Source organism: Balearica regulorum, chromosome 8, assembly GCF_011004875.1.
Source record: "Balearica regulorum gibbericeps isolate bBalReg1 chromosome 8, bBalReg1.pri, whole genome shotgun sequence".
NCBI lineage: Eukaryota > Metazoa > Chordata > Aves > Gruiformes > Gruidae > Balearica > Balearica regulorum.
Window position 1 is genome coordinate 1107011 of NC_046191.1, and position 12892 is coordinate 1119902.

Genomic DNA, 12892 nt, shown 5'->3' on the forward strand with positions numbered 1-12892 from the left:
TGCTCTTGATCCTGTATCTCCTCCCAGCCTCTGAGACCAAGAAGGACCTTATGGATTATGGGCTACTTAAAGCATCTGGTGATAGTCAGATGGCATCATGGTGGCCTCATCACTGGGGACCACCTTCTGTTCTCCCATACTGAGCCCAGTCCTCATCGTTGAGACAGTGCACGTGAGGATGAGCCGTGCTGGGATCTTCGCACCCCCTCTCTTTTGGACACAGTTCACTGGGCTCCGAGCAGTCTCTCGTGTGCATCTCTGAAGTGTCCTGAGTCCCTGATGCACCAGGACTGGCATCAGCTCAGCCTCGTGCTCCCCACTCTCCCTACGAGGATCTTCACTCTCTGCTGGAGGATGAGGTGTCGCAAAGATTGGGTCATAAAAGCCAGTCCTGAGCACTGAACAGGTTTTACAGTTCATTAACTGGGGCTGTATTGTAGTTATTTAATATCCTAGTGAATAAAAAAAAAAAAACAAACCCAAAACCAAACCAACCCTTGGCTCAGATGAAGTCCTTGGAGTTTTTCAGAGCTGCCCTGGACTTGCACCAGATTTTTCCTCTTACTGACTTACGTTTAACACCAGGGGAGGAAAATGCTACCCTTGCAAAACTCATCCGTCCGAGCCTTTGAGAACTGGTCCATATGGCGGTGTGCACATGTGCTACACCTGATGCCAGATACCATACGCGTGGTAAGAAAACACCGTACTAATTGTGTACTCTCCTGAGGAATAACAAGTGCGATGATTTATCAGGCATCATATCACACGGCAGTAGCAGAAAATATTCCAGCTTAACTCCTCAGGCGTTTCTCCTCCTGGCTAGAGCACCTGATCCTATAACCTAAGATATCAGAGCAGGTTACTTACATGTCATTATGTGTATCAGTAAGTCTCGTTAAGAGATCTTCCGAACACCCATCAGGAATTGCCTTGGACACGAGGCACTCATGTTTACGTTTCCTTTACTTCATCGGTTTTTTTCCCACCTTTGATCAAAGCCGTTGGCTGACACCACCTCAGGCTGAGGGACAGGCGCTGAGGAACCTTCCAAAATTCTTTTTCTCAGATACCAAATCTGGTAAGTCTTTCAGCTCCTCAGCCAGGAAAGCCAGCCAGACGTGCTCCTGACGTCTTGATAGGGTCCATAAGATGCACACGGTCGGCAGAAGGGCAGAGCGAGGTGTGGTGACCCCGGGCTGTGAGGCACCACAGCAACAATCAGCGAGAAAACTGAGTTGTCTCCTGAAACTTGTCTTCATTCACCCATGTCTTCCTACACAATTTATTCTCCCTACTGCTTACAAATACCCTTTTTTGAGCTGGATGGGCATGCAGTGTAACATCAATACGCTTACATATGCTTATGCGTATATCTTTCACATAACACGATTTAAGTTCTCCCACACAGCCATGGGAAATCTCTAGAACTAAAACCAAGCTGAAGAAGATGAAATACTGTGCAGAGGAGGAGGAAAGAGGAAACGTATCAGCGTATTCCCTAAGAAAAATATTTATCTCTAATATTTACTAAAAGCTTTCTGGTGTGATCTGGATGCAAAATTTCTGGGGACCTGAGGGTTTAAAAAATGACTTAATTTTAATAATTTCAAATGTGTGAGTTGCATAAAATACACGGGCTTTCCAGCGCTGTGAACCTGCACGCGCAGTTTGCAGCATAGCTTCGTTAACAGCCCAGCAGAAGATCGTTACAAATACAAGGGTTATGAAGAGTGCTGACGGGCGTTTTTGCAAATCACTCTGCCGGGAGTGACCGTGGGAACTCCCACCCAGCAGCGCCGAGCGTTTGGGCCGTGGTGCTCCGATGTGCTGCCCCAGCCCGGAGCGGCCGGCTCTGCGGAAGCAAAAGCTGGGAGAGGAGAAACCGGGTTATCGCCCGCTGTGTCGTGTTTACGTTAAAATGAGAGTTTAAAGCAGAGAATGTTTGGTTTGAGCTTAACTCCAAAACAGAATGACTATTTTCATGAAATTCCAGGTCTTGGAGATGTATTTTTTTTCTTTTTTTCCAAATTAATGTTGGAAATTGGGATAGGATACATCATAAATTATTGCCAGAATTCAGTATATAATACCTTGGTGTGTACCATATATCCAGGGAAGTACTGGCATCAGAGAGCATTACAATCTCATAATTTAATAGAGATTTTTAACCTGACACACAGGAGAATTTTGCATTTTATGTAATTTTCCTGGTGTTAGAAACAAAGCAGCAGTCCTGTTGGAAGGTCTCTCCTGTGCGCGGGCAGAGGCCCCTGTGCAGGCAGGGGCTTTGCGTCCCTCACCGCCCTTCAGAGCAACAGGAGATAAAACTTTCCTAGCAATTGATTCAACCTGGGCAAGGCGGGGCAGGACGAGGGCCACAATATGAACAGCAACAGCCGGGTTGTTTGTGGAAGGGGGTTTTTTTGTAATTTATTCTGATGAACAACATGGAAGAGAAAAAAATTCATTCTCATGCAATTTCTCATATCCCATAAATTATTTCATTGCATTTTATGAATGTTCACTTCAATTCACAATAATTTTCCAATTTCAGTCTTATCTTTCTGCTTTACATAACCAGTGCTTACTTGGGCTCTTTCCCGTGACAGGCATGGCATATTGTGCTTATTAATGAGTGCCATCTTGCTAAGCGATGCACTGTTATAATTGATGTTTTAAACCTTGCACACTTTAAAACACTAATCCGTGAACAGATAAGCAAATGAAATTCATTGCAGTGATGGACATGAACGTTATACTTCTGCTTAGTTCTCGCTACCCAGTTCAGATTTTTGTCATTGCTCCGTACATTGCAAAGTTATTAACAGGCAATTAAAAGCTTATCTGTCTGGGAAAACACTTTCAGCAAGTCTTTTTAACCTTTAGGCCTATAATTTCCAGCGTCTGTAGTCATGACCGCTATGATATATTGTTTTAAGATAAAAATTGTATTTAACATTTTTTGCTTTATTATGTGGTGAATGCCTTGTGAGGAATCTAAGACAATTAATTTGCTCCCCACCTAGAGCGCACGGCTCAAAAGACATAGAAGGATGAACCTGAACCGGGCAGCAGTTTCCATCTGAAGGATATCAAAGTGCTCACTGCAGCGTGGGAACCGCGGTGCGGAAAAGCTGCAAGGGGCTGGGGTTTGGGAAAGCACAAAAATTTCTGTGCGCTACGATTCCGTGTCAAGTGGAGATAAATTAGCTTTTGAATCATATAATTGCTCTTGCTCTCTACAATAATTAATGTTTTCGGTTACTAAGGAGTTACATACACAAATATTTCAGTTTGGTCTCACATTGGGTTACATCCGACCGACCTCCACCCCTTTTCCGAAGTGCTCACGCTGACCGTCCTTATTTCCCTGTGACAGGGCAGACGCTGAGGACTATTTCTTGGCTTTGGGTCCTTTGGGACAGGAGAGCCGCTATTTCGTGCTTACGTCATAGGATGAAGTGTTGCTTAGGGCACAACACGTAAGCACTGAGGCGTGCGGTGAGCAAGCCTGAAGGGGCTTTTCCCCGGAGGGAGGACGCGGGATGAGCCACCCACCTTGCACCCATGCGCACCCATTAGGGGTGATGGGGTGCTGGTTCCCTCCAGCACACGTCTGGCTCTGGGAACCCTCGGGGTGCAGGCACTGAGCCCCCAGCTGAGGAGGTTTGTCATCCTCACGTACACGCGGCTGGCCGACGCACGGCTCCAAGATCGGATGGTTGTTACCAAGTGATGGGGAGCTGGTGCTGGGGCAGCCGGGGGGGATCAGCCCTTTCGCTTGCCCCGATGGCTGGTTTGGCTTCTGATTGCTGCAGGGGGGCAGGTGTGCACCCAGGTGCAAACCGTGAGCTGAAACCTTTAAGGGAAGGTTTTGACAGGACCGTGCCTTGTGTTCTGTGAAGCCCATCAGGTTCAGCCCTGCCGTAGCAGGTTCCTCTCATGCGTCTGGAGGCTGCTGAGCTTGGCTGAGGGGCACGGTCAGGAGAGGACCCTGGCCACCCCCAGGAGCTCGAGGGGGGGGTTGCAGCCCCGCTTGGAGCTGGAGCTTCTGAGCAAAAGCTGCAGCGGCTGCCAGGCTCTCCTTGGATGTGTATCATCTGCAGCACTCTGCAAAACCCACCGGCTGCTCTTCGGGTGTTGGTGAACCTTCAGGTGCTTTGTGCTAGGCTTCCAGTAATTTCTTTCTCTGATTATTTCATTTCAGCAAAACCATTTGAGAGCGGACAGTACCTGGACATCTATGGAATTACAAGAGACCAGGCTGGGGAATATGAATGCAGTGCAGAAAATGATGTCTCAGTCCCAGATGTGAGAAAAGTAAAAGTCACAGTAAACTGTAAGTCGTGTTGTTTTTTAATCACTGAATCCAATGGAGAAGAGGGACGCGGCTGAGAAGAAAAGTCTAATACAGAGAATTGCTGCTTGTGGTGAAATTGTAGTGTGTTTGGGTTTTGTATTACAGTAGCAAAATGACCTGTGCTATTTGATGTACGAGTTAGCCTCACCAAAGGAGGGGAAAATGAGATTACGGTTCAAATCCTCCTTTTGTCTGCCGGGGGACAGTAGTGCCGCGTGCTGTCACAGGCTTTGCAGCACGTGCTCTCGCTGGGCGCTGGTGCTGAGACTCAGGTTTTGGAGTAACTTTTTGAGTAATTATCCGAGTAACTTCTGAAGACTGCTGTGGTTGTTGGCCTGAAGTGTTCCTGATTTAATTTGCCTCAGTTGTGCAATAATATAAGGAGATGAGGAACTTTTTTGAAATTCTGTTTGGGTGATTAGATGGCGATTGATCTCTGTGGAAATTTGAAGCGCTCCCAGCAGAGGCAGAAAGTTGCTTTGTGCGGTCGCCCTGGCGTGAAGGCGAGGAGGACGCCGGTGCTGCTGCGCGGTCCTGCCGTAGGGGTCTGGGTGGGCGGTGGGAACACCAGGGACCACCGAGGGGGCTGTTGCTGCTCCCTGCAGCCTGTCGGGTCTCACCTCCTGGGACTTGGCGCTGAGGAGGTGTTACCGACTCGGCGCCGAATGTGGTTTAGCACTTGGTGTGACATCAAACATTCCGAACAGCGGTCTTTTTCCTTCCAACATGTAAAAAAAAAAAAAAAAAAAAAGAAAATTTAAAAAATGGGGGCAGATCCTGCTTTCCCTGTGCTGCTGAGGCTCTGGTATAACGTGCTGTGACCGTCAGTCCCAAGGACAGACCGAGCAGCTCGAGGAGGCTCGTGCGGAGTCCATCGCCGTTCTCACTGCTGCCTTGGCCCCACTGATGCGTTTCCACCTACGCCGGCTTTGCTGAATTCCCAAAAGCGGGCAGTGCCCTAAAAACTAGGGGCTATGTGGGAGGAGCAACCGCGAGGGATGGTGTCCTATGGAACAAGTGACCGTTATTTTTGTGCAGTATGTTGAGGATTGTCAATAAAAGAAGTGGCAGATATTTGTATGGGTGTACCTGGGTGTTCGGGTGTTTCACACAAGCTGCACTCAAATGTTTTGTGTTGTTGGATAAATAACTTGCAGTAGGGACCAGAAGGAATGGCGAGCGAGCTCTAGTTTTAGCAAAACAAATATTGCATCTGTGTTATTTCATATCATGGGATTTTAATAAGGGTGAAACTAGCTGTCTTGGGAGCTTTCTAATTGTTCACAGAAATGGAAATGTTGGTAAGCCTGTTTAGTGGCTGTTTTGGTGTTTGGAGTTTTTTTATTTAAAAAAAAAAAACAAAACAAAACGGACAGAGGAGGTGGTAAACTCCTGGAATCTCTCTTGCTTTCTGAGCCAGGATCTAGACTTGCATGAGCCCTAGTTCAGATAAAAGCATTGCCTTAGCTGCCCACAGCCAGAACTCAAGTTTAAATGCAGTGTGCGGCTGATGAGCTGCTCTGCACCCGTTTGTGTCAAAGCTGGAACGATTCCCGACCTCCGTTCAGCGTTGTCTTATCATGCGTTTTGAGTCGGTCAGGTGTCTCTGGGTGGGGGAGATCAGCTCTGACAGCTCGGAAGGTGAAGCTGAGCCGTGGTGGTTTGTTCCTGCTCCAGCCCTTGGCCCTTCCAGCACCCACCGACTCCCGCCTGGCCAGCAGCAGAGGCTGCTTTGCACCTGGGTGGGATTTGCTCTCCCGGAACCCCGAGCCGAGCGGGTAACGGGAGAAGCGGCGTCTCCGTGTCGAAGGATGCGCAGGCTCAGGTCACGCTCCTCCTTGGTGCTCGGGTTTGACTGCAGCACGCAGTGTGAGGGTACCGCTGTCTGCGGTGAGACACGTGTTACGGACTGGTAAATCAACGCCCAGGTTCGGAAATACTTGAATAAAGTGTGGAAGCTGATCTTTGTCCTGGTTCAGCTACCTGGGCTGAGCTGGAAGAGTCCTTAGCTGTACTGTGGATGTGACATTATATCAGATTTGGGCAAACTTCTGGGTATTTTTTTAATATATATTCTAGGTATTTTTTTTATAATATTTCTTACAACTAAAGAAAAGGCGGGGGTGAGGGGGATAAAATTGAAGCAATGTAAAACTAGGATCTGGCTACAACACGAAACAGTCTGCATACGTGAATGATTTGTCATAGTCAGCTAATTGCTAATGCGCTTCTGTTTGGATTTGTACCTCGTCCCCCAGCCAGTTACACGCAACGCAAAAGCTCTCGGGACATCTGCTCCCTGCTGCTGATGCTCATCCGTTCTGACCAGGCAGAAAAACAGCTCGTGGCGTTCAGGAGAGGGTCGCGCTGGAGGCGGCTGATGCTGGGAGAGCTGGCGCTGCCGTCACCAGCCCCGTGGGCATGCCGCTTGCCGTGGCCGATGCTGCTGGGGCGAGATGCGCTCCCCGGCACCTCGGCGTGGGCAGCCCCGTTCAAAAAGTGTTGTATACAGCAAAGTGTGTATACAACACAAAATGTGTTGTATGTGCCATCGAACCGGCAGAATGATGCCCATTTGCTGTCTGAGCTGGCCTGGCAGGGCAGCTTTCTGCCAGTACAAGCTAAATATTTCACGGAGGAGAGCTGGGATTTGTCTACTAGTCACTATTTACACGAAGTGTTTCTCAAATTTATTTTAAAGTTTAAAATTTGGAAATCTCTTAACAAGAGAAATATAAAAAGAGAGGAAGCCTTCAGGTCCTTTTGTTACCCTGGGTTAGGCAGTTTCCTTAGCTGAATGTCCTTCAGTCCTGATTCTTCTTTTAAGAAAATATCTGTTCATTCTGTCTAATAAATTAATGAAGAGCAAGGCTTTCTCCCTCTATCGCCCCAAAAATCCCATTCTTTTATTTCCTCTGGTTTTGTAAACTCCATTAATTCTCCCACTGATGCCGTGCCGTGTGGGCTCAGCACCAGCCCCGCAGCCTCTGCCGCTCCTGCCCACCCTGGCGTTATCCATTGGTGGTTCTGTGGTGCAGGGATGCTGTGCCCATCTGCCAGGTACCTCCACCGCGTCTTTAATTCCACTTGCTCGAGATCTGGTTCCTCAGCGAGCATCCCTGAAGCGATGACCGGCACACCAATCTCCCCTCCTCCAGTCTTACATGGACCCCGTAATTTCACAAAATGTCCATCGCCTTTCCCACCCGTAGTGCTTACGATAGCAAATACTCTTGGAAGTAACGTGTGTGGCTCGTAATTCGCCTCCTGCTCTTGCACCCTGTGATCCGGTGGGGTAGGGATGGTCGTGTGCTGCAGAAGCATCGTCTCAGAGTCCTGGTGACCCCTGTTTCGTCTCTCGTACAGCGACGTCTTGACGTACGATCTCCAGCACACTGGATGATGATGGTACAGCACTACATTTGCATGAATATGATCGCTTAACCGCTGCTTCTGACAATTTTTAATACTGTTTCACTGTTATTAAAAGGAATGTTCTTTACTGCAGACCTGATAACTGTAGAATAAATCAAGGTTTTATTGTGCCCAGTTAATAGAATGTATCAATGAGCCCTGAGCAGTTATGGTGGATATAAGCATAATTTTGAATATGGATATTCATCGCATATAGCGGTTGTTCAGTCATCCAAGCATGTACAAGAAAATTACCAGGTTTAAATTACTTTCTGAATTTCAAGTTTCTTGGCTAGGCAACTTCCAACCACACATAAACAACCAGCTTGCTATCTGCCTTACAGCACATAAATTATAACTCTAATGACTTTACAGGCAATTTTTTTCTTTATACTGCTTCATATTGCATAATCTACATTTTCTACTTAATTTATGTCTGTCCCCCATAATTTCCGTTTTAAAAATGGTGGTCTGAGAATCCGTGATGCATTTGTCTGACAATTCTGAGAGAGGAGGCGGGGGGGGGAAGAAATTGAGGCTGCTGGTTTAGGAAGAAGGAATACTATACCAAATCAAGTTAAAATAGATAAGATATAATCCAATTTCATTTCACAAGTAAATCTTATTAGCATTTTCCATTACATTTTATAAAGCAAATAGTGATTTATAGATTATTATATTGAACCCCACTCTAAATGGACCAGTGTCTGGATTAGCAGGACTTTAATATGTCATCTGAGAGCTGGTCTGAAACTGTACAGATAGCACTGCAGCTTTGCTGACTTTCTTCTGGTTTACTAGTGCCATCCTTAAACATATGAATGGCATATTAAATCAATAAATCTTTAAAAATATTAAAGGCAATATTAAACGCGAGATTCTCCAGAAGTGTTGAGGCCACGCTGAGGTGGTGAAGAGATGTGTGCATTATGACACATGTATTTTAATTTATGTAAAATTGTCAGCTACCTAAATAAATAGCAACTGTGGACTTTTAAAGTGGAGCTGTATTGCAGTATCCCTTTTTCAGGTAATATACACCAAGGATCTGGTTTTCTGTAACTGTATCTTGACCGGCTCTGTTAAAGCTGGATCTTGCAGACTTTACTGAATTAAGATCCGGCGGCTTTGGAGAGGAAAAAAGCCCTTCAGTTGAAATTAACAGACAATAATTTAATTTCAGCCTTTGTGAACCCCATGATGCTGCAAATTGCCGGCCAGATTCATCGGTGCTTACCGGGGAGGTGACAATTACAGTTCCTGTGCTGAGGAAGCCCAGCTGGCACCGGGAAGCACCGGTGTGGTCTCTCCGGTCGGGTCTGTTGGTTTGGCTGTCCTGGGATCTTCCTGGCAGGACAGGTCTCCGTTTCTGAGCCAGGACTCCCCAGCAGTTTTTCCTGGCGTAAGTGGCTTTGAAGGAAATGATGCACAGGGCAGCCTGGGCTCGGCCTGCGGCAGTTCTCCTGCCTCCGATGCACCACAGTCTACAGAAGAGAAAGCTCGTCTGCCAAATTTTGTAGACGGTGAAGACAACCAATATAAAGATAACTGAAAATATTGTAGCCATTGAGCCATGTCTGCTTGCAACGGCATCTCTCTGTACAGATATTTCCCATTATATCTTGAAAATGGGAAATGGAAGTGAATAAACTACATGGGAACCTGTAAAAACTGTATCAACCTTGTAAGTTGTGCCCCTGATGACTAAGTGTTGCTAATCGATGTTTGCCCAGTCCCTCCGTAAGGCAGCTCCAATGATGGCAGCTCCATGGGCAACATACTCAATCACAGTCCTTAACCAAACATTTTTTCAGTGTCTAATGTGAACCTTCCTTGCAGAATTACAACCCCATTCCTTACCTCTGAGGACCAGAGAACAGATCAGTCTTGCCTTTCGATCTCTGTGGAGGCAGCAGGCTTGTGCTCCCCACGTTTACCTCCTCACGTTCACCAGCCCTGATTCACCCCAGCTTTATTCCCGGGTCATGTTTTCTAAGGGATTGACTAAAAGTTTCTTTTCTGTAGATCAGTTGGTGCTAGGGAAGGGCCTTCTCGAATAAGGTGTTTAAAACTTGAGCTAGCATGCCGGTGAGGTGTTGGGTTGCCAAGGATGTGGAAGGATTCGTTTTGGTGCCTGTTCGTGTATCTGGCTAGGGTGCTTGCCCTCCCTGTGACTGCAGGGCACTTTGGGGGGGCTTACCCCGGCAGCCCCAGTCACTCTCTGCAGAACAGCTGTCTCCCCTCCTCACCACGTTCATCCAGCTGATGAATCCTAAGTGTTAAACTCATTCCTGTTTGCTTTTGTCCATTTTTCAGGCCACTTTTTCAATTTACCAGGGTTGTTTCAGGGTTCTCATCTCCAATAACGGTAATACTGAACCCCCCCAGCAGCAGGCCCAGGACTGATGTCCAGCTGAGCAGGCAGGACAGCAGACCCATGAGCACAGCCTTCCAGACAACGTGCGCTCGTGCGAAGGAAGCCCAGCTTGCTTGTGCATGGGAGCCGTGGCCAAATGCTTGCTGCACTTAAACTGCGGCATCTGCTGCCGTTCCCTGCTACGGGCAGGAACTGATGACCTGACACAACCTATTCTTAACAAACCTGTTGGCGATTGCTCGTCTTCTTGTTATCTTCCAGGTGCTTTCACATCTCTGATTGCTTGAACAGCATTTTTATGGGGATTGGAGATAAAAAGACTGGCTTGCAATCCCCTGGCTCCTGTTGCTCTCCCCTTTTCTGAAAAGGGTTCGTGGTGCTGCGTTAGGCATTTGCTCTGCACGTCAGGGCAACGTGATGTAGTAGCTCTGCATTTCCGTAATCCACTTCTTGAATATAGTTTTGAAGTTTATTAGGCCAATTGGGTTTGTATCAGTTTGGTTTATTTGAGTACTTGCTGCATTATTCTTTCCTTTTCTTAACCTGAAATATAAAACAATTAATTGTGGCCACTGAATTGGTCAAATTCTGTGTTCGGAATGATTCTGCCTCCCTTACCCTTTCCTTTCTGTGCACGTGTTTCATGTTCTTCAGTAAATCGCCTAAGTTTTGATCTGGGTTGGGTTTTTCCCCTCCTTTCATCAAGTTTCCCTCTGCCCCCGGACCCCGGGTCAGCGTGTGCGGAGCAGGCGCCGCACCATGCGGGCTGCGGTGGTCCCGCTCAAGTCCAGAGCCCTCCCAGGCTCCGCCATCCCGGCTCTGCCGCTGGCTTGCAGCCGGAGCAGTGCCAGCCGTGCGGGATTGGGTTCTCGGGGAGCGGCGAGCCGTTAGGGAGGGTGTCTGCTGTACAGATCTGTGCCCCCTTGCTGCTCGTGTCCTTCCGGCTGTGATGGTTTGATAAGATATTTATGCTTTGGGGGTTTTTATAGCAGGAATGTGTGAGTTTCTTGTATGAATTTTAAGTAACGTGTTTGGTTTTTTGCTTGGACAGGTTAGGGTTTTTGCAGAACAGCTTATCTCATTAGCATTTCTTAGGAGTCTGCCTTACTGTTGCTATGGCGCTTTGCATAATATTATGCATAATACTCTGATTTTACTTTAAAATCAGACATACTGTACAAGCCACTCTAACCTAATTATATCTGTAACCTTAAACCCACTGGGGAAAAACATTATAGGACGTCAGTGTTTGTTTGGGGCTCCCGATGATACCTGGACACGTTGCTGTGACTTCATTTTCCCAGAAAGTGTCTTGCTGTGAACTGTTGCTGACCTACAGAAAACAAGGCAAGGTTTATTATTTTGGATTGAACAAAGAAAACTTCCCTCAATCAAGGTGAAGGCATTATTAAATAAAAAGGCAACCCCCAAATATTTTCTGAAGGTCTCGGTTCTCCTCTGCTTTGGTACCAAGCATAAAATTATTCAGAGCAATTTGCAGTTTCAATTTTCACCTTCCTTTAATATAAAAGAGGGGAGGAGGGGGGCTTCTGGTTAAGCATAAATAAATAACTCTGCTTCTCTCCGTTCTTAATAGCTACACATGTGCAGCTTCATATTTATATCCCCGACTGAATTTAGGACTTGGGGGTTATAGTCAGCATTGGCTTTAGGAGAGTAGGAGTCACTTTTTTGGAGAAACCAGGGAGTCTACATAAATGTATTTTGAGCCAGAAGTGCAAATTTATTTTTTTTTTTTAAAAAACAACATGGACAACATATTGAACAGTTGTACCTGTTTGTGTGCATCTTCATTTTTCCAATATTGTTTGCTTGTTAGCCAGCCTGAGAAGGAAGAGCCTTCTTGGGGTTGTACCAGAAGTTCACAATAGCGACTGCAGTCAAGGGTGATGCATCTCACAGCCTTAAGAGACCCGATACTTAATCAGAAATGGTTCCTCTCGGTGAGGACACTTCCATCCAATGACAAAGATTTTACTTTTAAACCAGCTAAAAGCAGTTCTCTGAAAGAACAAAACTGTGGAGAAGTTACTGCTTTTCTCTACTCTGTCATTTATATCAAGTAAATTCGGTCATGTCAACTCTTCAAACAGAATTGCACCCACGTGAGATGAAGTCATATGTTCATATTTGACCGTGGAACAGAAAGACCTTATCTTGGTGTTGCAGTGGTTGATGTTATCCATCTGGCTGAAATTCATACATTTAAAACTGCATCATGTAGGTCGGTCTCTCTTTAATCACGAAGTATTTCCTGATAGTGTAACGACGGAGAGCAATTTGCAGCTACTGAGCAGCCACAATTCCCACCGACTGTTTCGAGAGGTACGTGTGCGCGGAGCCTTGGAAGATTGAACTTTGCAATACCCTTCTGTAGTATCAAAATTACACTCGGAAAAGCTAAAAGCACCCCGGAGTGCGGTTCCACTGGCTTCTGTGAAACATGTTTTCCTAAATTCTCAGGCTACCTTTCAAAAAATGGGATTTTGGGGTCTAAATCACACTGGGGACTCCTGGAAATCTGACTGCTGGTTCATATTTGATTCTGTTAATGGATCAGCGGGGATTATCGCAACGTGAGCTTTCCAGAATGTGACTCCTCGCTCCGTTCAAGCCTTCTTGGTCTTGGACGTGCGGGTGAGGGGTAATGCTGGTGCACACCGTGGACTCACATGGTGGGTCGGAGTCTGCAAGAGCAGGAGAAAACCCTGGCCAGG

At 46.6% G+C, this 12892-nt stretch overlaps 1 protein-coding gene across 1 annotated transcript in view; it reads left to right on the forward strand.

Annotated features, from left to right (window-relative positions):
• NEGR1 (neuronal growth regulator 1) overlaps positions 1-12892 on the forward strand; it is a 290238-nt gene that overhangs the window by 192980 nt on the left and 84366 nt on the right. The window contains exon 4 of the mRNA XM_075759106.1: positions 4211-4342. Coding sequence (XP_075615221.1) covers positions 4211-4342 — 132 coding nt within the window. The remainder of the gene's footprint in view (positions 1-4210; positions 4343-12892) is intronic.